We start from the raw sequence: 25,289 nt of genomic DNA, 5'->3' as shown, positions 1-25,289 counted from the left end.
ACAGCCTGAATGCAGAAGAAAAGAGCAACACATTCCACCCTCCACCCCCAGTCTGTGTGGTGAAGGGAAGAGTTAGTCATTAGTAAAAGAGCATCCTCTTAGTGTGGAGTACCACAGATTTTTAAGATCAAGACACTAGTCTTTCCCATGTTGACAAGACCAGCTTACATTCACTAGTTAAGTTATTATTAGGGGCAATTAATTTCATAAATAAAGGAAGCTCAGAAGGATGAAAACACACACAGACACACAAAGCACAGCTTTAGTCTTTTTATACTGCTGCTGCTGATTCCTAGGTAAACATCTCTGCATCCTGGTAAAATCCTCTAATTCTTTTACTGTTGCTCTGTAGTGTTAAAAGTAGGTTGAAGGTTCCAGAGTACATTTTACTACATTGCCTTCTAAATAAAACACTTTGGAGAATCCAGCCTTGCCAGGCTGAGGTACAATATGAAATTTAGAAATCTTTTGTACTGACCCTCAAGTAACAGAACAAAAGGATGCTGGTGACATACCAGTTATGTAAAATTGTTCACAAAATACACAATCTACTAACCTGATAGTATGACAGGAGGGTGCAAAGATATTTCTTTTTGGCTTGGCATTGGAAATCTCCCTGTGACTTCCATGGTCTGCAGCTGAGTACTTGGTGGGCCTCTGTTAAGGAGCCCTGTCTGTTTTATCAGACAGCCACCTTCATGAATTTGGGAAAGCTCGCACTAAATGAATGGGAGTGAAGTAAATGCTGGTTTGGCTTCAAGTAATATTTAGGGTATCATAACTAAGTGGAAAATACTGGTGAGAAAAAAAATTAAATAAAAACCCTAAAACTCACCATTTAAGATGGAGAGAATAGGACTGAGAACACTTGAATGAATATGAATTATTTTGTCTTTAGGGCGGAGGAATTAGTTATCTATTTGGGATGAACAAAATAATAAGATTTTCATGAACAAAGGCAATGAAAATGTAGATATTTGTCTTTATGTGCTTGGATTTTGTCTGACATGGAATAAACAGAATGCATTAGTATACATTTTCTGAAGGGTAAGTAAAATAGAAACATGCATAGGTTTGTTTGTTGCATTGTTGGGTTTTTGTTAATAATCTACTTTGGACCAAGGTTGTCGTGTGAAAAACATGGATCTCTGATGTATTTGACAGATAAACAGATATTCTTTCATTTTCATTTGTACTACGTGGAGCAATTCTGCTATCTTACTATTCTTCCACTGGGACAAATAGCGAGTCATTCAGATATACATGGTAAACACTTCATATCTCCCAAAACTAATTATATCTGCTTTAGTAAATTGAAAGTTACGGGCTTGAATAGAGGGGTAAAGTAGCCACCAGAACTTTTTGCAGAGTTCATTGGTCATATAAGACGTTGAGGGAGAAATAAGAATTGCATGAGATACAAAAAGAGTAACTTGGCCTTTTTTTATTTTTTTTTTTTTTAACCTATTTTTGTATATCTTTTACAAGTAAACTGGCAAGAGTATATACAGCTGTAAGAACTGTTCTCCCTTACCATGGGAGTTTGCAGCACAAGGTTTTTAGGACTCCAGCTGGAAGCACAGACTAGCTAAGTTCAACTTCTAAAGGTGTATAAGGGATAGGTAGGAAGGTACAGCAATTTGTATGTACCTCGGTTTTTAAAATCTGCTTTCAGAAGGACCATTTTAGATGCCACTCCTGAAGAGGTATGTCTCAAAGTTAAACTTCAGTTAACTCCAGTCCAGAGTTTTTGAGGAAGACACCCCTCCATGCTCCTGTGTGTGGTTCTGGATGGCTGGTGAGCTGGTCCTTTGTCCTTGGGGTGGCAGGGCTGGCAGGAGGAGAAGGGGCGGGGGAGCTTCTCTGAGTGCGCAGGTGCGGAGGCAGGTCCTTGGGGCTGGTGGGAATGCAGGAAACTGGTGCCCAGCTCCAGCACTCCCATGACAACTCCTTCATGTCAGTCCCCCACTTGCTGTGGAGATCCTGTCCTTTCATTAGATGTGGAGCCTGGAGATGGGTTTTGTCCTTTGGCCTACAGACCCTGGCCTGTGTACTGTGTGATGTGGATGATGTTTCTTTCCTAGGCTGGATCAAGTGCCTTTTACTGTTCCTTGTCTTGCTGTCAGCTTAAAGCACTCTCTTCCAGGCTCTCAAGGTTGTTTTTCTTCATTGACCAACAACTGACCATCAGTAAGTTGTGAACAGTCCTGGGGTGTCTGTGATCAACCTGTGCCCACATTTCAGGGCTGCTTCTGTTTCCCTGTTGGTAACCAGCCCAACAGGCCAGAACTGGGGTGCTGCAAAGGCAGCACAAGGCACGGTTAGCATCAGGCATGTGGCTTCTTATTAGTGATGGCGGCATGATTTTATGGCACCACTATGAAATTCAAGGGTGTGCTAATCCACTGGACCTCCTAAATTTTCAAAGCGTACTGTTTGGGGGTTTTTTGGTTGTTGGTTGGTTGGTGTTTTGTTGTGGTTTTTTTTAAACCTGAAAAGTCCTGTGTTATGCAAATGGACTTCCACAGATGATGCATTCTGCTGTATCATCTATTCATTTGTAGTGTTTCAAAGCTCAAGGAGTTTTGGGGGTGTTTTTTCATGCTATAGTAGAAATGTGTGAGTTTTGATCCTGTGGCTTAGTGACCTTGGCATTTTGCTGATAGCTGTCTTTGCATGTAACACTTGGTTTAGATGGCTGCTGGTTTTTCATTCACACATATAGCAGACTATATTACTGCATAACAGGAATTTTTTATAAAAAAGGTCATTTCATTCAGGGTGAGATTTTCAAGTAGAATAGAAGCCAGTTCTTAACAGAGTCCGTAATAAATCCATATCTAATGTTCGTACAGAAAGAGGCTGTTTATTGGTTTCCATTTCATTGAACAAGCAAGGAATCATGGTCTTCAGTGGCCTGTGCTTGCAGTGCATCCTTCTGTGGTCTCCTTCAAAGACAGCATAAAGTGATTTCAGGCTATTCTGCATCAGTGTGGGGTTTTTAGGTTGATAAAACAAAGCATCAATATATATGTCAGAGCTAGTTCCCTGAGAGTACAGAAGCTTAGAGCAGAATTACAGAAAAAGTTGCTTAACTTATTTCTTTATGTTTATTATTTTTGGAGTGCTTTTCTTTGGATTTACTAAGGGAAGAATGACCACTGCTGTTGAGGGGTGTTCTTGGCAATAGTTAATGTCAAAATATTTGAATATTATGGAATTTGATTTTAAATAAACTTCAAATATTTTAAATTTCAGATGTTTGATTCATCTTTGAGACAGAAATTATTTGGCCTCTAAGGGCCTTTCCAAACATCAGGGATTTTTTTCCAGTGGAGCCTCTAAATGACACAAGTGGCCATCTGGGAATAATGCAAGATAAAGCAATATTGCCATGATAGTAGAGGAGGAAACGCTTATATTAATGTTCTTTTTTACTCCTTGGAACAGAATTTACTTCAAAAGGTAATGTGCAGATTGCCATTATATCTCTTGGTTCCAGCTTAGTGCATCTTGAGTAACAGTTTAACCAGAATATTCTCTGTTTTCAGACACAGTAGGATAAATAAGATGCTGTAGTCAGCTGTGACTTGGTCTAAGAATCTACTGAATTGAATTCTGTATAGTTTTCTGAAGGAAAAGTAGTATTGCGAAAGGTGAGAATTGTTCTGAGAGAGGAAGAAAAATGTGAGGAAAAAAGCTGGTTAGTGGTGTCTCTGGTTTGAGAAGTAGAGAACAGCTCATCTCTAGAGAGAGTAACTGAGGTGGCAAATACAAATTGGTACATGACATGTTTTTCATGCTGTTTGCATGCCTGATTTTTAGCTGCACAACTAGTGGGAGCTCCAGGAACTGAGAGTAGTTTGTTTTAAACCATAGTTTGATTTCTTAAAACAAAATGATCACTGTAGTCTATGTAGGGAAAGAAATTTTAGCTTTTAACTGTAGAGAAAGCTTTCTATTTGTTTCTGTAGTTTTAGGGAACGTCCAAATAAATACTCAATTTTCAGAAGTGACTTTATTTTTAATTAGTAACACATTTGAGGAGATTTGGCATTTGTTTTTATAGAACTATTAGTCCAAGGTTCCTACATTCCTTTCTTTGCGTTTTCTGCTTAGTCTGACAGATTTAACAGGTTATTTTGTTGTCAAGAGTGCCTCCATCTCTATAATAAGTGTGTATACCTGCAGATTGGGTGGCCTGATTTGTGTAAAGTAACTGTACTACATGAGAGACTGGTCCAGAAAAAGAATTAGATTTTAAAAGCTGGTGAGAGGTGCGTTGTTTTGTTAAACAATATGCTGATTAAATAGCTAACCTCAAATACAATATTAAAAAAAAACAAAAAAAAACACAAAAAAAAAAAAAAAACAAAACCAAAAAACCCAAAAAGATTGCATGCAAAGAGATTGAAACTCCTGGCCAAGAAGCTGGGTTTGTGTAATGCAATAGATATAGTGAGATTTTTGTCTAACCAAACCACTTGTGGCTGAGATGCTAACTGGACCTGGATATCCGTGTCTTAGGCAGCGTAACTCCAGGAGAACTTGCTTGGCTGTAATGTTTGCCCTCCTCCTGCTGAATTCCAGTTGTCTCTAGGATTCCTTGATTACCTCACAGTCAGGCTGGGAGTGGCTGCAAAGTTCCTTTTAGCATTTGGTGGTGGCATTGGGAAGGGGAGCACTGACAGGAGCTGATGGTGTGGGAGGTGGCGTAACAGGGACTCTGGGAGGTGTCCAGCAGAGCTCTGGGTGGTGCTGGGCTGGTCTGGCAGTGGCTGAAGGAGCTGCTGGAATGTGGGTTTGGGCTTAGAGTGTCACAGGGAATTGCATTTCCGGACTTTTGGATCAGATAACTGTTTTTATCTCATGCCTTGGTCATATGAGTAACAAGGGTATGGGAGGGGGGATGACCTCTCCAGAGCACACGTATATTTGGTGTGGCTTTGTGTAGTTCAGAAGTTGCACAGCTGGATGTTTCTAAACTTTTAGTTTTAGCAAAGAGTTCATTTTTGTTCTCTGTCCCAATAGCAAAAGGACTGAATTTTGAGCCCAGTAGGAAATGTGGCAAATGTTTTAATTGCCGGAAGTAGTGTTTTGATCTGAATTTCATAGATACATGTGTTCAACAAGCCTGACCTTTGGCTGAGTTTCGTTTTGGGGTTTTTTCTGAAGAAGAGTTAGATATTTAAAACCTATTAGCTCCTTTACAAAAATAAATTAAACTCTTACAGAGAATTTTGAGATGAAGCTTTGGCATCTGTTCATTGAATCAAATGAATATTAAAAAATTCCTAGGTAAACCACAAATAGTTACATGTGACATACTAGAAAGAAAAGCAGCTGAAATGTTTCCAAACACATTTTTAAAATTTAAATTTGTTTTTATTTTGCAGCTTCCTTCAAAAATCTTCAGTACAGGTTATGTTCAATGTTCAAAACCAGTTAAGTTCTTCAGACTTTTTAAATTTGCTACGTGGTTTTTAAAGATTTAGTGAATATAAAAGTAGAATTAAACGTTTGTAATTTAGTTAGCACAGCTTAGATGTGGCAGCCACTGGTAGTGGTGAGACTGAAGTTTCTGATTGAAGTCAGCTGCCCACCGTGGTGCATCAGGGCCTGTTTAGTCACACACATGGCACACATGGACACGAGCCGCACACGGTTTGTTTGTTAGCAGCGTAACCTCGGGCTTCGCTAACACGTACAGATACTCTGCAGACAAAAGTCTTGGAATGGGCTGGGAAGCCGTCACCCTTTTGCTTTCCACTTCCTCTCCTTTCTCACACCCTCAGCCTTCATGCTGGGAGGCTCTGCCAATATTTCTCAGCTCTCTCTTAGTCTCTGGGGTTGCAGTCATCCTAAGATCTGGCAGGTTTATTGCTGATGTTTCTTTTTTCCAAGCTAATTGCAAACAGCCTCATTAATATCTTGTTTGGTGAGTATGTCAAATTGCTGGTTTTTTTATTCTGACAGGTACTGGTTCAGAGTCCTTTTTTAGGGGCTGATCTCCCAGCATTAAGGTGACTTCGAGCAGAGATTCAGGTTGTGGGGTGTTCCTGGGAATCTGGAAATAGTTCTGACTTCTAAAGTATGAGAAAAAATTATTTTAGTGGTATTTGTTTGTGCTAATGCTGCAGTCAGCACACACCTTGTTTTGTTTACTAAGTATCTTCTGATGACTGCAGATGTTGTTTGTTTTGATTGTGGGACATGTAAGTGTTGGTCCCTGGGAGGTTGCTCTGTGAATTTGCAAACTGATAAAACCTGTAAAATGAGGTAGTTGTAGAGATCATCTTGTCTGCTGAATTGTTAGTTGTATTTAGCTGATGAATGAATGCAAATCAGCAATATGAAGACTTAAAAGCCTTTTATATACATAGATATAAAAATGATTGTTGATAGACTTTTGTTCATAAGACCATCGAGAAACTGTGTAAGATCTAACAATACTTGGAGAAAAACAGCTGTTTATAATAAAGTGGATATAATCAGGAAAGCCTTTGTTTGATTTTTCCCATCTGGTCACTTCTGTTACTACAAGGGGAAGGAACAAAGGGGTTTGTTTATTTTAGGGCATTTGAAAGAAGCAGCAAATCTCAACCTTCTTGCCCTGCGTGGGAGTTATTAGCTGCAGAGGTAGCACCTTCTCTAACTCTGGTACAGAAATGGCCTGCAAATAGCTGAACTGGTCAAGGCACAGTTGAGAACAGAATGGCTTAGTTTTCACTAATCTTAATAGAAGTTGGGATAGTTGTTATTACCTTGGGATCAAATACCACATGCCTAACTCAAAATTAATGAGAAACCAAACTGGAAGCTCGAGGGATATTTATCTAGACATTAGTTTTCTCTCCTGAGTGGAAATACTTCTTTTCTATTCTTAGAGTAGAAAACTGGATAAAGTAGAGGAAATGCATTACTATGACTATAATAACAAGTGAAATGATTAAAAATGGTACATGAGTGGCAAAGCAAACTGGAGGGGTTTGAAGAGGGTCACAGCAATGTTGGTAAAGGGATCATGAGTAGCATTAGGAATAGATTGAAATAAGCTTTGCATTTTCAGTTTTGGTTTTATCTCCTCCACACAGTGTTGTGACAGCTCATCTAAATGCAGCAGTTTGGATTTCTGGTCTTTCTGTTTTCTGGGTTTTTCCTCATTATCCACATGGGGTTTATTTCATAAGAATAAATCACAAGAGTAATGGGTGCTGTTGTGATCACGTGGGTCACTGACTTTCCCTGGACAAGTCTAGAAAAAGACCTTGCCTTTCACCTTAGTAAGCATCTCTGCTCAGCTTTGCGAAGGTTATCTTGCAAAATGTTATAGAAGACACAAATGGCTGGTCTGTGCATCTAGACACAGTGGCCTGCTTCTACATACAAGGTCTGCAAAAGACATCACTGTCTGTTGATGATGTAGCAAGGGATAGTATATTTGTTATTTAATTTGCCTGTTTAATTTTACAGTGGCATTCCATCTTCCCCTGCTATCTGAAGCAGAAAAGCCACTAAACTGTGAAAATACAAGATCATTTAATCTGAAGTTTGTGTCTAGAGAATCCTGCTTCAGTTGCTGTAACAAGTGGCCAAAATGGGTCTTGTTGGACGGAGTTAAACTGGAGAGGAAGTGGGACAAAATGGCATAACTGAATCATGGAGAGGCTGTGCTTCTGTGAAATGGCTCAAGAGACAGCTCAGACCTAGGTAGAGGGGTGCTGAACAGTGTTCAAAACCCTCTTCAGATGTCTAAATGTTCATTTGCATTTGCTGTCTGGTTTAAATTGTAAACCCAGCTACGTAAATACAGAGTTTTAAAGCAGCATATCTGGTTTTAACCCAGTAACCAAATACCACAAAGTAATTTAACTTTTATTAGTCTTGGAAAAAATTCGAATACTTGCTGGCTTGTGGTTTGGATGTGAAACATACAAAAATAGTGTTATTTTTTCTGATGTCAAATCTGTTTTTTTCATATTAGTAGACATCCAATTTTGTTCCATTATATAATGATTCTTCAGACAGACAGTAAGAGACAATTAGCTCTCGAGACATAGTTTATTTAACTTGAAAATTTTGTACTAATGCAAATGCCTTTGCATTATGTGGTGTCAGCTCATCAAGATAAAAATGAAATCACTTGAATTGAGGCCTCTTCTTACGTTGCTAGAGTTTGTATGAACGTGGGATTTCTAACTTTTGGAGACAGCAGCTGTGCTTTTCTGTAGGAGTTAACCCGCATCAAATGGACTTATGTGTAGCTCCTAATGCATAAAGTACTTTCTGTCTGCAACTTTATTTTTATCCTCATGTGTCTTTTATTTTTGCCCAAGTTAAAGCTTTGAGAAACCAGAGAAATTCATCAGACTTAATCTGAAAGTGATACGTGCAAAATTTATGGGATGCAAAGCTATGCAATTAAGGCATCTAGCACTGGTTGCCCTTCTCCTCCTTCTGCTCCCTTGCCTCTGTCTTCCACCAAGTTTTGAGGCAGCAGGAAAATTAACTTTCTCTCTTTTAACATAAAAATATCTTGTTTTCTTGCAGACCAGTAAAAATCAGTGATGTTCTGGAAGGTATAGAATGACCAGTATAAACAAGTATCACTTCAAGGTAGTTGGGAGAAATTTTCTATCAGTTTTTTAAAATGTGGAGTCAGAGTGCAGAGTATGCAAAACACTACAAAAGCACTGGACTTAAAATTATTTGGCCAACTTTGCAGGGTATGGTAAAAACAGATGGTTGGAGAATGTGCTGATATTACTGTGTTGGCTAAAATGAGCCAGCTCATACTCAGATACCTGGTACCTATCATCATGTACAAAACCAGCAATGGTAGGCTTGATACCAGAATACAAATAAGCTTTAAGACAGACTAACTGGCATAGTTAAATCATGTGGTGGTCGCAAATGTCTCAGCAGATCAGTCTTGGCAAAATAACATTGAGTTTCCAGCAGCGTCTCCAGCTCCACATAAACCTTTTCATATTCTGCTGAGCCCCTAGTCATGGAGTGAAAAATGAGTAAATATTCAGAAATTGGATTGACTATTTGGGTGAAACTGTCCACATTTCAGGGAGGTGTCAATGATGCTTTCATAGCAAATAAACCTGTGTCAGTTTCTTTTTTGTGTTTTTCCTTTTCTTTTTCCCCCCTCATGGGAAGTCTTAAACACTTGCCCTTAATTCCAGATGACAGGTTGTTATCAAACAGCTGTTCCTGGTAGTTTGCTGTAGGTGACTGCTTCTTCCAGCCTAAGCTGGGCAATATTTAGCACAAGAGGTTTAGAATTTGCACCTAATAAAGTCAGCTGATTGCAAGAGACACTTTTAATTTTAGCCAGAGAAAGAAGCTTTGGGTTCTTCCTGAGCTTTCCCTTTTAAAACATCACAGGGGTTATCTTAGATTTTAATATGGCCTTGGTGCACTTGCAGACAGACAGTACTGAAAAACTGTATGAGCATGTGAACTCAACAACAAAGCTCATGCTGTCGTGCAGGTATGTCATCACATTAAAAAACAACAGGAGAGAAATACAATTCCTGTAAGTGAATGCCCTCTCAAAAGAGTGTTGTGGTTGATACACAGAATATCTGGATTATTTAAGTCAGTCGTAGGGTTTGTTTGATTTTTCTGTTTCCCTTTGTGTGTAATTTTGTGTATAATTTTGCTTGTAGATTAGGCAGGTATTCTTGTTCTGACAGTTCTGGTTCATTTTCCAATATGTATGACAGCAGTGTTCTTCCATGGTTGCATGTACAATATTAGTGATGAGTGCTACATAACATTGTCAGTACTATATGCTTTTACAAAGGAACAGAGAAAGTTGATGATACATATTTGCCTTCAATTTAATCTATTTGCATGATGTGGGAAATTTGAAAACAACCTATTTAGGAAAGTAACTTAAAGAAAATATTTCCCTTTCTTATATAGTTGTATCATTAATTAATGGTGAGTTTCAAGATCTGTGGATTTTTTTTATTTATTTCAAATCAGAAGGAGGTTTCTGAGTGTACACGAGTGCCAGCAGGTACATGGAAAACTGATGTGCTGATAAAGGACTTCGCTCAATCATACTTTTTCCTCTCATTTTGACATCTGAAAATTGTAAATTAACTAATTCTTAAAAGTGTTTTACAATCCAACACTGATGATACTTAAATACGGTTTTCAGTGTTGATTCCTGCCAGTGCTGCATGTTTCATGTGGCATTTGAGTTGTCCTCTTGACATTAGTAGGGTAGTCTGGATTTGGTAAGAAAGAGTGAAAATGTCCTTGGGACAGGTCTGATTCCGTCAGAGAAATGGCTGACTGAAAAGATTCTTGGAATTGTAGAAATGTAGCAAATGTTTTGAAACTTGCAGTTCTTATTGTTTAGATTGGAAATGTTAAGCATATTTTTAATAGTCTCCTTTTCTACTATTAAAGCATTATGGTGAAATAATTACATTCCTTTCAATCCATTTTAGACCTTATGTGATTTCCACTATGAGTAAAAATAAAAGTAACAGTAGTTAAAATAATTGTCAGGGGTTTTTTTCTTTTCAGGAATTTATTTTCTACAAGGCTAAATTGCTAAATTTTGTAGAAGGCAAATTTCTTTTATTGCTCTGACTATATTTGAACAAGATACTTAATCTAATTGTTCCTAGTATTTGTTTCACCCAGCAATAAACAGGGCAGAGAATGAGTGCCAGTGCAGCTCATTGATCTGATAATGAGAGGTGCTCATTCTGTGTCTTGCGTCCTGGTCAGGTCTGTCATGTCTTCAGAGCTGCCGCTTCTGGAACTGTCGGGGCTGGTGTGCTGCATAATGGATGAGCCTGAACTGATGGAGGCAGCAGGTGCTCTAGTAATAGAAAAGAGCAGTGTTTATTATTGTTGTATGCATCATCAATCCTCCTCCCTTTCTCCCTCTGCTTTCTGTGTCCTCCAAACAAAGGCTCCCTGTATCTGCAGCAGCAGGGGAGAAAAGAGCAACAACTTACCCTGAGTAACATTGCTGGTTTTTGTCTCAGGGACAGCCTTGTAAATAGGTCTTGATTTGATGCTCTGGATCTGTGAGTGGCATGTTTATCATTGCAGGGGACAACAGTATTGATTTATGGATTCTGTTTAGCAGAAAACTCTTACTGGTTACTATGAGTAACTGCCCTATTCCAGCTAAATCAGATGAATGAAAAATGGCTTTCAATCTAGAGCTCACAATGCATTGCAAGATCCCTAGCTCCTATGGGAGCAATCTGTTGAAAGATATGTCTAAACATTCTTTAATTGGGGAAAATCGTGATTTTTGGGAGAAGGAGAGAGAAGTAAACAGAGGTTCTTATTTCTGTTTAAGATGCTGACTGCTCTTGGAAGTGTCTTTTCAAGAGTAAGCTGTGGTTTGAAATCTTACAGAAGTACTTCCTTTTCTATTTATAGGCAGTCAAATCTATGAACATCTCATGTCCACTTGCTCTAAGACATCAGTCGATTCTTGATATTCTGAAGTGTTTCCCTTGTCTGCAGTATTAATGGCAGTCAGTATTCCCTTTTGCAGGGCTGTTGCTCATCCTTCAGGATCTGGGTCAAGGGAGTCATGAAGAGTTGGGGAGATCAGAAAACCAATTTTATCCAGTAGAGGCTGCAGTGGGCTTTCTATCTGCTTGTAATGTCATCATAATTTAGAGAGAAATAGTTGTTCTGTTTCACCATACCTTCTTATTTAGTTTCTGGTGGTTTTATTGCTTATGGCAGCGTTCTTTTTGTGGCTGTGTTGTGTTTTAATACCAGCTGGCAGCTAAGCACCCCACAGCTGCTCACTCACTCCTCCCCTCCAGGAGGATGAGGGGAAGAGAATTGGAAAGGTAAACGTGAGAAAACTCATGGGCTGAGAAAAGAATACTTCAATAATTGAAATAAAATAATCCTGCATTGTAATGAATAGGAAAATAACAAAGAGTGATAAATAAAATCCAAGAAAGGCAAGTGTTGCAATAGAAAATAATTTCTCACCAGTGACCGGCCAATGCCCAGCCAGTCCCCCAGCAGCAACTCCCCCACCAATCTTCCCTCTGGTTCTGTTGCTGAGAATGATCCATATGGTATGGGATATCCCTTGGGTCTGTTCGGATCAGCTGTCCTGACTGTGTGCCCTCCTAAATTCCTGTGAGTCTGGTTTTATCCATGCTTGGTAGCCAAATGTTGTTTAAAAACTGGCTTAGCTGGAAAAGCACTCAGAGTGGGAATGCTTTTCCTTAACTCTGTCTCTACAGAGGCAGGGACAAAGTAGATCTACTTCCAAAGAGTTATTAATAAAGGTCTCAAAAGCATATGACTGAATTAAGGTTAGCCTCCTTTCTGCAGGAAAGTGGATCATTTTTCTTCAATCTGTGACTTTTGAAATGCACATTTTTTTCCCGTTGAGAGCTACCTGCTGGTAGTTCTGTGGCTTGTTTGCAAGTGACTGCAAAACCATGGCACACAGCCCTGTTCCTGCTGGAGAATGTGCCAGGGGAGCACCCAGAGTACAGAAGGAACATCCAAGAAGCTCAGATATTACTCTCAAAAGTGTTGTGGTTTACCTCTTTCCCTTTTATTTGGAAGGAGCAAAGTTTTGCCGAGTTGTATTGATAGCAGATAGAATTATGCTTTTCAGCAGTGTTTGTATGACGTGTCTTTTTTCCCCATGGACAGTTTTCTGCTTTGCTTGCTCTGGGCTTCCAGGCTTATTGTCTGGAAAATCAAGTCTTAAATGCCTTGCTGAGCTATACTTTTATATATAGATATAGATATATATTTAAATTTCACAGACTGTAAATGGGACACTTTACATGTAGACTTTCCTCGAAACGACTTGATGATATTAAATTTAAAAGCTTCAAGGTAGACTGGTGCCTACTGATGCTCATCATTGGCATTTCAGAGGCTTCATAGAGACCTAAGACATTGAGTGTCATCTTTAAATGGCTGGTTAAATTTATCAATGTTTTGCTCAAGTGAACACTTAATTTCTTCAAAAAGGGAAGCTGGTGTCTCCTACCAGATGTTTTTCATTGCAAAATCTCAGTAGTAGTACTGAGCTTTGGTAGTCTCTTTGACAGTGGTTAATGACAGGCTGAAGTGCTTCTAGTGCTGGGCCTCTCTAACTCGGAGCATCTCGTATCTTTGTATTTCCTGTCTCTGTGCAGCTTTAAATGCATGGAGTTTTAAAGTTGTCTGCCAAGATGCACATTCCTGGCAGAAAGCAACACACTGGTGTCAAAAACTGCTTGTCCAAGAAGTAGTGCAGTGGTCTTGTAAAATATAAATGCAGTGATTAACATAAAATAGGTTAAAGCAGTGTAAAGTGGGGATTAGCAAATCTAGATACTGCAGCGATCCTATAATCTCCTACAGAGCTGTTGATCTCTTCATTGCTTTGAGGGTGAGACAAGATGTTGAGCTCAACGAGGAGTCTGCTGCCTGTGTTGTGTTTTGCTCTGCCTCTGCAGCTGTAATTGACAGAGCTTTAAACACTTCTGGTTCAGGACTGTCTAAACTTTCTAAAGCTGGAGGAGAGAAAATAGAGGGTTTTATTAGCAGATGCTTCAGTTTTAACATGTAGATGATACTGCATAACATAAATTTTGGAGGAGCAGATTTTCAAGAGTATGGGATACTAAAGCTAGAAAAGGAGTCAAAGGATAAAAAATAGTCTCTTTTAATTCTTTGTTCTTTTAGAGATGGCCAGAAACCCAATTTCCTGTTCTGCTGGACAGTTGCTAATGTAATCAACCTGAGACAAAGGAAAAAATTTCTCCCCGCCTTTGCTAAAAAACATCTTTGACTTGGTGATAAAATGTGAGGCAAATAGGTATTGGTGGGACAGCTACTCTGTGTTCAGTAGCCAGAGCTTGAGTAATCTCCCTCCATCAGTACTGATTCCAGCTTCAAGAAGGATTAGTTAGGGAAAAAATAAGGGCTGAATCAACAGCTTCTGCTTTTGAGACTAGTTCCCTTGTATACACTTTTCTTTCTGTATGTAACTGAAGAGGCACAGTAAAAGGCAGTGTGAATGCTTGTCTGTCCATGGCAAGCCCCAGGGAATCACACAAAAAGAGGATGAAAAATTCATAATAACTTTAATCATCGTTTCATTTCTCAGTGAGCAGGCTGCTTGTTTAGCCTGGTTGGGTAAGAAAGTAAGACCTTGGGAAAGGGTGTTCATGATAGTTAGTAATTGCTAGTCCTCTGCTCCTCTTCCCATCAAAGGCGCAGGAACTGCACCTCAAAGTGGGATAGGTTATGCAGTAGTAAAAGGGACAGCTGAACAGAGAATGTTCTCCAGGCAGTGTAGGGAGTAAGGCCAGACTCTCCACACAGACAGGACTAGATAAATGAGGGCCTTGGACTGAGGAGGTGCATGCTTGTCTTCTGCTCTGTTGTACCTGTTGACTTCACAGCATCTATGCTGATCCTGATCTCTGCTCCTCTGACCATCTGCATGGAGCCTTGTTTTTACAGAAAAGAGTACACAGCTAAAGAATGTGTCGTTATGGTAAGACATACCTTCCACCAAATACAACTTATTTTCCTGAAACAGTGCTTCATCCTCCTTATCCCCACTCAAGAAGAGGGATGGATACTTTACTGATAAATCTGTGGCTAAATCCCACAATTCCCCCCTTCTTTAATTCCCATTAAAACTAAGAAAGGGATGATGTATCCCACAGTATAGGAAATAAGGGATTAAAAAAATTTTTTTGCATTATTTTAGGGGTTTTTTTAGCAATAAAAAGAACCCTAAATTGAACATGTGATTAAAAACACCCTAGGGTGGTCTGTCATGTCTGTTATCTGGTACCTCATTTCAATAACACCAGAGATAAGAATCTGGTTGTCCATAAAACAACAGTGCAATGCCAATCTACTGACTGTCAAATACAAATTGGATGTAACAGATGACCTGATGCTAGGTGAGGCTTTCAGGGCATGTGCTATAGCCAAGAGAAATCTGACAGAAGTCACTTTGAAGTTCCCTTCCTGCTCTTTGCTCTCTTTCTTCACAAAATGTTCAACCTTGAATAAAATGTTTTCTGCCCCACCCCACCCAAGAGGAAAGGCTGCAATGTCTGGCATTGCACCTGGAAATGTATACAAACAGCATTAGGGAGGGGAGATGAAAAGGAAGCTGATTTTACTCTATCATGAAATTTTAACACTCTTTAGCAGCTTGCCAGCCAAACGGGATTGTACTACCAGATGTCCTGGCAGAAGTGTGCATGGCTCTGCAAGATCACAAATCCAAGCAACGTATGGCAACCCTGCATATTTAATACTACTGTTAGCAATGCAGAATTTCAGTGTGGAAAGCTCTGGTGGTGGGCAGGATTTAGCAAGGACAGAATCTTCCCAGACTTAGCTTTAAAGCCTTAGGTAGGGTAATAACTGCTGCTGCTGCTGCTGGTATGTACTACGCTTTCAATATTTCTTGTGCCGTGTTTCCTAAACAGAGTACTAACCAAGGCAGTTTAACCATATAGGTGTCCATTCATAGAATCATGTCCTCATTAATCTGTGCAAAGGATCAGGAAAAAACCCAGCTGTTGCGGTTTTTTTTAGTTGTTGCTTCCTTCATGGAAAACAAAAGGCAGTGACTAGCATCCCTTAGTAGATAAATTATTCCTTTAGTGAGTACTTAGAACTGGGCCCACCAAAGGGGTTGGGAGTGTGTTTGTATCGGTGGGCATGGTTTTCCCGTGCTATATGTTGACACCAAACAGTCAGCTGACCCAATTAGCAGTGTGGCAGAAGGGAATTTAAAGTAAATGGGGGAGAATATGGTGTTTTATTCTATTGCTGCTAGAAAAAGTAAAGATTCTATGAAGTATAAAAAGAGTGAGTCAGCTTTCTGTCTCATTAAAGAATAATATGAGGGTGAATAGTCAGAGGAAAAGAACAAAGGGGACATCAGCACATGTAGTTAACTTTGCAAATACAGTTAAATTTAAGTGACCAGCAAGTGGAAGACCTAAAAATAATGTTAAGTGCTTTCTTTGCAGATTAATCTTGGTATCCAAGCGTGAAATCTCCCCTCATCCTCCCATGTATTCTTTAATTTTTCAAGTTCCGTACCACAGAATTTCAGGTGATTCATTGCTGGCCACATTAGGCATTCTGAGCTCATGCTGGTTTTGTCCTTGAGAGTAGAATTACACACTACAGATGTTTAAGTTGTTTGCTCTTTTATTGATTTCAGTAGTAAATTACCTCAGTACTGTAAAGCCTTGGAAGGCTTTGAGCAGAGTGCTTGTCACCATTCAGCTTTTCTGGAAGACAGGTGTGTTAGACCAGTGGTTGTTGCCCCTGGAAAAATCCATTCATGCAGTCTTCAAGTTTCTCTCTACTAAATGAGCTAGCTTCCTAATATTTGTAATGAAACTGTTAAAGGACTGGTTTACATTGCTATGATTTTAGCAATTTAAATCCCTCTGTGACATGAGAGAGGGAGCTCATACGTAAATGGTGTGTTGTGTCCACTTTTGCAGACAGAGACATCTCACGATGCACACGTGGCTGAACCAGGAGCCAGTGAAGGGTGGCCAGGTTCCATTGCACTGTCATAGCAATGTGGTGCAATTCTGGGCTGCAAAGGTGAAGCTGGCTTTAACTGGTTAGGGTTGTTTAGTTCAGAAATCTCTTGCCTATGCTATAGGAAAATGGAATTTAACTTGCATATTCATCTTATTAGCTCAGATTACAACTCAGAAACAGGGAAGTAGGAATTCATTACTTTAGAGGAGCCAAATCCTGATGCCCTAAAACCTGTCATGCTTCTTTTGGTGGTTTGTGTTCCGTGTTGCTTGTACAATCCAATGCTTTCTATACACATACCTGATTATTGCAGTTTAAGCTGTACTTTTATATCTCCCTAGTTAAGTAGCAGGGCATGATTTTTTCATTTAAGTAAAAAAATTATTTAGGGAAAAATAATGGTTGCACAAAATGGAGAGGCAGCATACTCACATACAAAGAAATGAACAGCTTATGAAACTCTTTGAAAATCTTTCTTTATTGTCATGCTTCATAAGCTCTCAAAAATGCGTAATGAGAAACAAAGACCTCTCTTTGCTGTGTCTCTAATTTTTTTCACTGCATAACATGGCATTTTCAGATGTCCGCATAGAAAATGAAACTAAGTATTTTCAGTGTGTTATCCCTGATGACCAAGTGTTTATTCAACTACTTATATCTTGTTGGCCTAGATAAATTTCACCTGAGGCCAGCATCTGTTCACTAATTTGTCACCTTTTCCTTTTCATGCCCTAAGCTGTTTTGACATGAGAGGCTTTGCAAGCTCCATCTCAGGAAGCACCAGCAGCAATATAAAATGCAAGGAAAACAATGTAAACTGAAGCTTTGTGAAAATAAAGTTGGATAATATGGCACTGGTTAGTGGCTGGATGACAGCCATCCTTGATGACATAAATTTAGTAGCATGTGTAACTGCAAAGAAAAGAGGAGGTAATCAGCAACAATACCATATATACTAAGTGTTACTGTATGCAAATATGTATTAAAGTTGTTGCCATGAAAAAGTTTTATAACTCATTTTAGATTCATTTTCTGTTGTTAAGTGACAGGGAAACTGAGAAATGCACTCGGCACTCAAATAATTGCCCTGGTTGCGACGCTTGTAGCTTTTTACAGAGAAGAAAATATCATCCAGATGATGAATGAAAACAATGCCTCCTCACATAAATGAAGCACATAATAATAAATGATACTGTTTTGCTTCTGTTCTCTATTTTTAATTTAAAGTATGACAGGGAAATGCAGCTTTTTTCCACTCAGCTTTATAGAACTTAAGAAAGACGTGGGAGGCTTTTCTACTAATCGTTAACAGGATAAAGCTTGTGTTTTGTCTTTAAGGTACTTTGTTCTAACTTTGGCACTCTAGCACTGCAAGAATTACAGTGAATAGGGAGCTCTTCCATCTATCCTGCTTCCTCCTGCACTAAGTGTGCTGGTCTGTACCAGTGAGGCAGGGAGAGTGCAAGGTAGAAGACGGAGTTGTGTCTCCAAAGCATGTAAGATGTGGCACATCTGGAAACCTGGCCTTGCAAAGAAAAGCTCTCTCAGTTAACATCTTGGAGTTTGGTATTACTTCTCTTTTCTCCTTTCCTGAAGACAGCAGTCCAGACTGCAGACTGCCTTGCATCTGTTCATGACTGGTTTTGTGCAGATTCAGTTCTGAACACCATTTTTCTGTAATATGAAAGCTGATGGGCTAAAGATTTGTTCTTCCATTTTTCAGTTTTCTTTACCTGGTTGCAGATGAACAATTTTCTTTTTTTCCAGTAAAGCCCAGCAGAAGCACTGCAAACGGTACCCTTTAGTCCTTGTGTGTCAGTGTTTTCAGAGATCCATCCAGCAAACTGGAGGCTTTTGTTTCCAAAGATGGAAGATAAGCTAGAAAGAACAGACCACTGCTTATATCAATAACATGAACACAGTCCTGTGATGTGTGCAGCATTTTTGTGATACCGTGGCGAATGAGCCTGCTTTCATTTTTACTGGGGTTTGGGTAAAGTATGCACTTTGCAGTGTGGGGTTCTGTGTTTTCAAATATGAGAGCTCCAGTCCTTTTGCTTGAAGTCCCTTTGTCTCCTCCCACTGTAGGTGTGCTGAGCAGAGGTTATCTCAGCAATGTGCACCAGGTTGGCCTGTGGGCCTGCAGTAGTTGTTCATGAGGGTATGGCCCAAAGTGGCCCCTGCAGAGAGGGAGATGTACGTGTGTGCATACTCCAAGCAACTGAGCTCTTGTTTCCTCTGGAAAAGGTGGATCCAGCTTCTTGCTTGTCTCAGTCCCTTTTTGGGTTTATCTTTGTCATTTATAATGTCATCTTCGTGCTTATTTTTAGTTTCTAGCCTTTCTCTGTCGGACTGTTTTTACATTTTAATGGACTAAATCAGGAGACTTGTAGGTGATTAATGTTTTCCCTCTGCAGCTGCATCATCTAGAGCAGGCATAAACCTTGCCATGCCTCATTTACTTCCAGTTCCTTTTTAAACAGACATGCACTGTTCTGGACCATTCTGTCTTTCCTCACCTCCTGTCAGTGTGTTGTACCTCTCACTGGATGAATTCATGTGCCAGCTGTGCATCTGTATTTCATGATTTTATTTGTGCAGTCAGAAGTTATGTATGAAACCTTCCTACATCATCAGTAATGACAGCAATACTCATGTGACAGCTTTTGGCAGGTAGATTCCTACCTGAATTGCGGTAGCAGTTTCAGTACTGCTCCCTGCTAAATAAGGGTCTTCAACAAATGCATAAGAAGGCTGATTTCCATATCTGGGACATTTGGTGTTGAGGAGTGAAATAAGATGATTATAATTTTTTAGTTTTTTCACAGAAAAAAAATGCTTGGAGTCAGGCTGCTATGAAGTAGCTCTTCCTATTCCTTTCTCTACTGTATTCTGTGGATGAAAAAAAGTCAGTTTTGATATGCTCTGCCTATAATTTATCCTAAATGCTAATGGTTTTATTGTCATGGTTTCCCCCTGTCCCAGCAGATCAAGATTAGAGATGATTTACTATGACTAGATATAGTTTAAATGGTTAAAGGTCATTTACTACTGGCAAATTACACGTGGTTTCTTCAGAGATAGGAGTGCAACCCAGTGCCTTGTGCTACTTTATGGATTTGCATAAATATGATTGTCCACTGATGCCCTTATGATACATTTTGCAGAGTATGGGACAACTTCCTTCACATTGAACAAAAAAATATGTTCATAATTTAGTGAAGGATTAGATTTTAAGCTTTGCATTTGCATTTCAATTTTTAAAAAGTGGCTGCTCTCTGTCTAAGATTGCATAGCTACAGCTAGCATTTCTGGAACTGATGCATTCACTAATCCTGTGGGAAATTTGTCAGTTTTTATAAATTGCTGTCTTTATGACAGGAAGCTAGGAGGGGAGGGGTCTTATATCTGAATATAACAGCAAAGAGAAAGCAGGGACATAATGACAGATGTGTCCCCAAGTCCCTGTTCCCTATGGTGGAAGCAACACCCAGAGCAAGGGTCTTGCTGAAAGATTGGATGCAAGCCATGAGAGCTCTATAAGCATCCGGTAAATGTTTTGCCTGGGTAAGGAGAAGACCTCCTGCAGGACAATTAAAAACTTTTTTTGCTTTGTATTGTTTCTGTTCAGTGCTTTCTAAACATAGCAACTATTTTTATATCTTTTGTGATGATATTAAAAAGTATTCTTTACTTTTAACTGAACATATCATCTGTTGAGAATGATATGACAATGAATGGCAAGACATTGTCAACACAGTAGTAAGTCATAAGTGGGGGTTCAGTCATGCTTGTAGCATCTAGGAATCCCAATCAAGCAAGATTGGGATTCCTAGAAGGTTTCCAGATGGTCCATCCCTAAGCAGCACAGACTGGCTTAAGAGCTTGTGGGACAAAGTGTACCTCCTGGTTCAAGTGTAGTTGGGGGGACTGTGAGAAGGGGCCTAATCCTTAGCTTCCACTGAGTTTGTATTCTGTCAACACTCACGGTTGAACTGCTGATGTGAAGTATCTTTTTAATATGACCAGGAGTGTTGAGGCATGTGTCTGAAGGGCTATAACTCATGCCAGTGCTTTCAAATGCCTTTGCTTATTCTGTAAAGATCATAAGTTAAGCACTAAAGCTCAAGTCCGGTACAAAATTTTTAATGTGGTGCAAAAAAAGCAATAAAAAAATCATAGTTTGTCTGAATGCAATAGTTTTAAATTTCAAAGCACTATTAAGAAAACCTTTTAAAATATTCTGAAGATTACATTGTAGGTTTTGTTTTATCATTTTTTGGTTTTACTTTTAGAAAACAGTTCTTTTATAATCTGCAAATGCACTGGCCAGAGCAAATACTTTGTCCTATATGTTAAATAGCTTGATGAAATGGAAAGGAGAAATGGACATGACTTAGTCCTTTGCAAGCCTTTAAAGCTCAAGTGTTCCTTATGCAGCAGATGCTCTAACTGTATAATATTAATTGTTCTTGTAAAGCTCACTTTCTAATAGATGTCACTCTTTTGTTTCCCTCTACTCTTTTGCAGCAAGTGACAGGCAGAAGTTTTGGTGAGAAAGATTTTCGTTCCGGATTAGAAAACGGCATTCTTCTGTGTGAGTAAGTAATGCTTACAGTTTTGAGCCTTGAATACAATTTTGACTAAAGTAGAAAACATCTTTATTTAGTATGTCAAATTTTTGATTTCCTTTTGAGAGTTTTGACATTGCACAATGGTATTTCACTGCACTATCATTTCAGTGCCAAAACTATTGTTATGGTGAGGGTTGAAATGTGGCTTAAAGAAAACAGGTTCTGCGAAGTGCTTCCCTTACTCCACCCCAGCTCCTTAGCTAAGTTATGTAAAAAAAAAAAAATTATGTTTGTTTTTTGGTTTCCTTTTATTTAATGTTAACCACAGATTGGCAAACGGTGTTCCACACCTGCCTGTGGACGTCTCTGCTACAATGAGGCGTTTTGGATCAACTCCAAGTCTGAATGCTGTCAGGAGTTAGCCATCTGAATACCATCAATACACAGCTGCTTTAATAGTTTCTGGAAAGGTTAGACATCCTCTAAATTTGCCTAAAGGTGTGTTTCAATTACGTGTTTTGTCATTTTTGGACGAGAGACACGAGTTAGCTTTTGCACATTTCTCTCTGTGGTTCTAATAGCTAGTTTTTAGGAAGAGCCTTCCAAAACCTTGTTACAGGGTTACATGCCAAAGGTGGTGACTTCTAAGAGCAATATGGAAATGGGGCCTAATGCCCTTAGTCCTTTGAAAAACAGGTTTTCAGGCATTTGGGAGAACCTGCTGATCTGAATCAACTGTATGGACCAATTTTTTTCCCTGGATGTGCAGGGTTGTCTCTGAAGTTGATAAAATCTGTCTTTGCACACCAGAATAATGAAGCTTGTGCAGAACTGAATCCATTTTTATAAAGGAGATCTCCTGAATGTGTAGCTGGACAATCGCAGCTATTGGTAAAGTTTTTATACTATTCCAGGTACTGGAACTTGGAAGCTGTTTTCAGCAGTAGAGTTGAGCTAATATCCTGTAACTCAGCTCTAGGTAGTTTACCATAGATCCAAAACCTACTTGCCTAAATACTGTTGTATGTCTCACTGGTGTCATTAATCAGACAGCTTGAACGTTAGCTTTTAAAGGTGAAAAAACACAAAGGAAATGATGTGATCTATTTTGATTGTAGTTGCGTGTCTTTGCTGAGGAGTGGCTTTGGGAGGAGGGAAGTAGTTGTTATTGTTGATCAAAAGTTGTGTAACTCAGAAGGAGCATACCCTCTTTGTATTTAAGGGTTGCTTCTTGCACAGGATCTCTCTCCTCTGTGTGTTGAAGGGAAGTGCTGTGCGCTGAATCACTTCACAGTGCTCTTTAAATGTTAAGGTTGAATTGTGTTGCATGAAAAGCAAGGGCTGTGTATTTCAAGATTAGATTGTAATCTTATCTGCAAGTAAGCAGAGGTAGTCTGATTTAAATGCTGTAAATCTTTAGGATGGAAGGCTTAACTAACTAATGTTTTGCTACTGAGACTCATAAATATGTATTTCCTAGAAGTTTGCAAGCTCCAGTAATAACCAGGTCAAGGGACAACACTTGGTTATCCTACGAAATTGTTCTGTGATACTGGGCAAATTGCTTTGTCCTCATTTACCACCTGTGGAGAAGTGCAAATCAGCCTGAGGGAACCTGTCTCCTCAGCCTGAAATCTTAGAAGCCATGATGTTTGTATTGCATCCTGATCTTGGCTGGTGTGTAAAACTATTGGGCTACAGAGCACTAATGAGAAAGCCACCAATTTGGCCTTCAAGTTTGGTTTCTTGATGATGAACAAACTATAGCACCAGCAGTAGAACTGTACTCCTCACTGATTCCAAGTCCCCTGTAAAACAGAGAACTCAACCGAAATTTTTGGGTCTAACACTGAGAACTCTTAGAGAATCTTCAAAAAGTACTTTGGCAAGTGAAGCACTGATAGTTAATTTTTTATCTGTTGCTCAGTGAAAAAGCACTGTAAAGCTGCCACAAGCAATATTGTCTTTCTAGACAGGAGCTTTGTGATTCATCAGAAACCTACCAGAGTACCTAATGAAAAAAATGTAGTGGTATACAAGCTTTCTCTTAACTTCCTTCCTTCAATGTGCTTTCATTGCAGCTGACCTCAACAAATAGATGAAAACCTGATCTAAGTATCTGACATCTTCAGAAGACAAGAAAGAAATTATAGCTATCTTCATTTCTGAAGATGGAAGAACTCATTGCTTTTGGTCAGGTTTTATCTGATTTGTTGAAGTTTTAGGGAAAAACAAACCTCTGTTTATATCCACAGCACAGTACTCACTGCAAGTGGCATTAACTGGTAACTCATAGCCAGACACTTGTGTGGGTGATGTCCATGTGAGTGTGGAATGGTTGTGCTTAACTTCCACATGACTGTTTCAGGGGTTTGCTTGCCTGTTGTATTTTGTAAGGAAGACTGAAAGTGTGCTTGGGTTCTGAGGGATCCCAGCAGCTAGAGGACTGGAAAATGCTGTCAGGAGTGTGGACACAATCAGCATGCCTTGAATGTCCCAAACATATCTCAAGCTACCTTCTGACTTTGCAGGTGTTTTGCAGGAGGGAACAGGGAAGTTACCATGCCAGAGTCCATTCCCCAGAGGGACTGGTCTTGTGCAAAAGAATGCAGGGGGAATCTCCTTCTCTGTCTGTAGGAGAATTGTTTGACCCTTATACGCTGTAATGCCAGGCCCGCCTCCACTTGATCCCAGTCTCTACGTCCTACACAGCCTACAGACACAAGCAGACATCACTACACTGGTTATAAATGTTTCATTCACATCTAGCAACAATCCACATATTTTAGTAAAGGAAAACGAATGCAGCTGTGCAATGCCAAAGCTCAGACTCCTGGGATGAATGTGTTGTGGAGCACCATCCTGACTAGCAGAGCAGTCCAGACACGTATGCTTGCCACAGGAACCCAAGAGCTTGCATCTGCCTCTCTGATAGTGTTTGTGCTGTGGCTGGTGTCTTGATCTGGCCTCAGTACGAACTCTATAGCTTGACACACTCAGCTGAGGAGCTGAGGGGCATATTTAAACAATGCAGGATGCCATAAAGCAACAAGTCGACAGATGAGAGCAACACAAGCCCTTTCTTCTTTCTGGCTGTTCGAAAGCCCACTTGTGCAGTTGCCCAGACAGTGGTGGCTCTAATTGTTCACCCAGCTGTGCTGAGAAACCAGTGACTATGACTTCTGTTTGTCTGAAATGAGTTCATGTTTTTTTTAGCATAGCTGTGTGACATCAGTGCAGATGGTGATTTCAGCAAGGAATATAATAGCTATATAGGCAGAGGCAGTACTTGATCTGTTCTTGCTTTGTGAATTAAATTATTGTATGAAAAGACTGAGGAGTTCTGCATGGGTGGGCAAATGTGCCTTCCTGGGGTCATGGTTGAAAGCTATATGATGCAGGAATACAACACCAGTAGCAGGAAATATCACTGGAAATCCCCTATTGCTGCTCCAGCACATGTTCAGGTTTTTTTTTCTCCCTTGTTACATAGCTTTGATGTTTAGGTTTGACCCAGATATCATAAGAAGCTAGAGGATTAATCAGAAATAAATTAGATCTGGTTGTTGCAATGTTTAGGTGTTCCTATTTTATGGATTCAGGCATCTGAATGAAGGTTGACTGCCAAAAAAAGTGCATATCCTGTCTCTCTGTCTGCCCTGCTGGTTTGGGTGGTTCTGTTGGGTTTTTTGAAACAGCAGGTAAGGAAGTCAAGGTTGCTTTTATTTCTAATCATGCAACAATTGCTATTAATAATTTTTAAAATTATTACAGGAAAAAAAAATGCATGCGTCTTGCTGCAACCTTGCCCAGTTGTTACTGCTCTAATATCCTTGCAAATGTGTTTTCAATTTTTTTCTTCTTCCCCTTGCTGCCCACCTCCCCTTGTCCAGCTCTGCTACTGCAGGATTCCTTCTTTCATGTTGGACATTTGGTAGTTAGAGAGGTCTCTGTAGGGACGTGAGACTTCAAAAATCTGAGTTAGTTATTTGCTCTGATATGATTATCCAAACAGGATATATATCCAATATATCTGTAAGAACTTCTGACGTGCAATTGGTATTGTATTTTCTCTCAAGCTTTCTCTGAAATCAAGCAATCCAGTTGCCCTGAAAGTTTGTATTCATAGTAGTGAGACTCTAAGGTCAGGAA

General features: G+C 39.5%; 1 protein-coding gene across 4 annotated transcripts in view; it reads left to right on the top strand.

Moving 5' to 3' along the window:
- The window catches only part of LIMCH1 (LIM and calponin homology domains 1), a 176,566-nt gene that overhangs the window by 45,200 nt on the left and 106,077 nt on the right, over positions 1-25,289 (top strand). For all 4 annotated transcript variants that reach the window (XM_069014211.1, XM_069014210.1, XM_069014209.1 and 1 more), the window contains exon 2: positions 21,094-21,164. In XM_069014211.1, coding sequence (XP_068870312.1) covers positions 21,094-21,164 — 71 coding nt within the window. The remainder of the gene's footprint in view (positions 1-21,093; positions 21,165-25,289) is intronic.

The sequence above is a fragment of the Aphelocoma coerulescens genome, chromosome 4 (genome assembly GCF_041296385.1).
Source record: "Aphelocoma coerulescens isolate FSJ_1873_10779 chromosome 4, UR_Acoe_1.0, whole genome shotgun sequence".
Classification (NCBI taxonomy): Eukaryota; Metazoa; Chordata; class Aves; order Passeriformes; family Corvidae; genus Aphelocoma; species Aphelocoma coerulescens.
The sequence above is the reverse complement of the archived record's forward strand: the minus strand, read 5'-3'. Positions and strand labels throughout refer to the sequence as shown.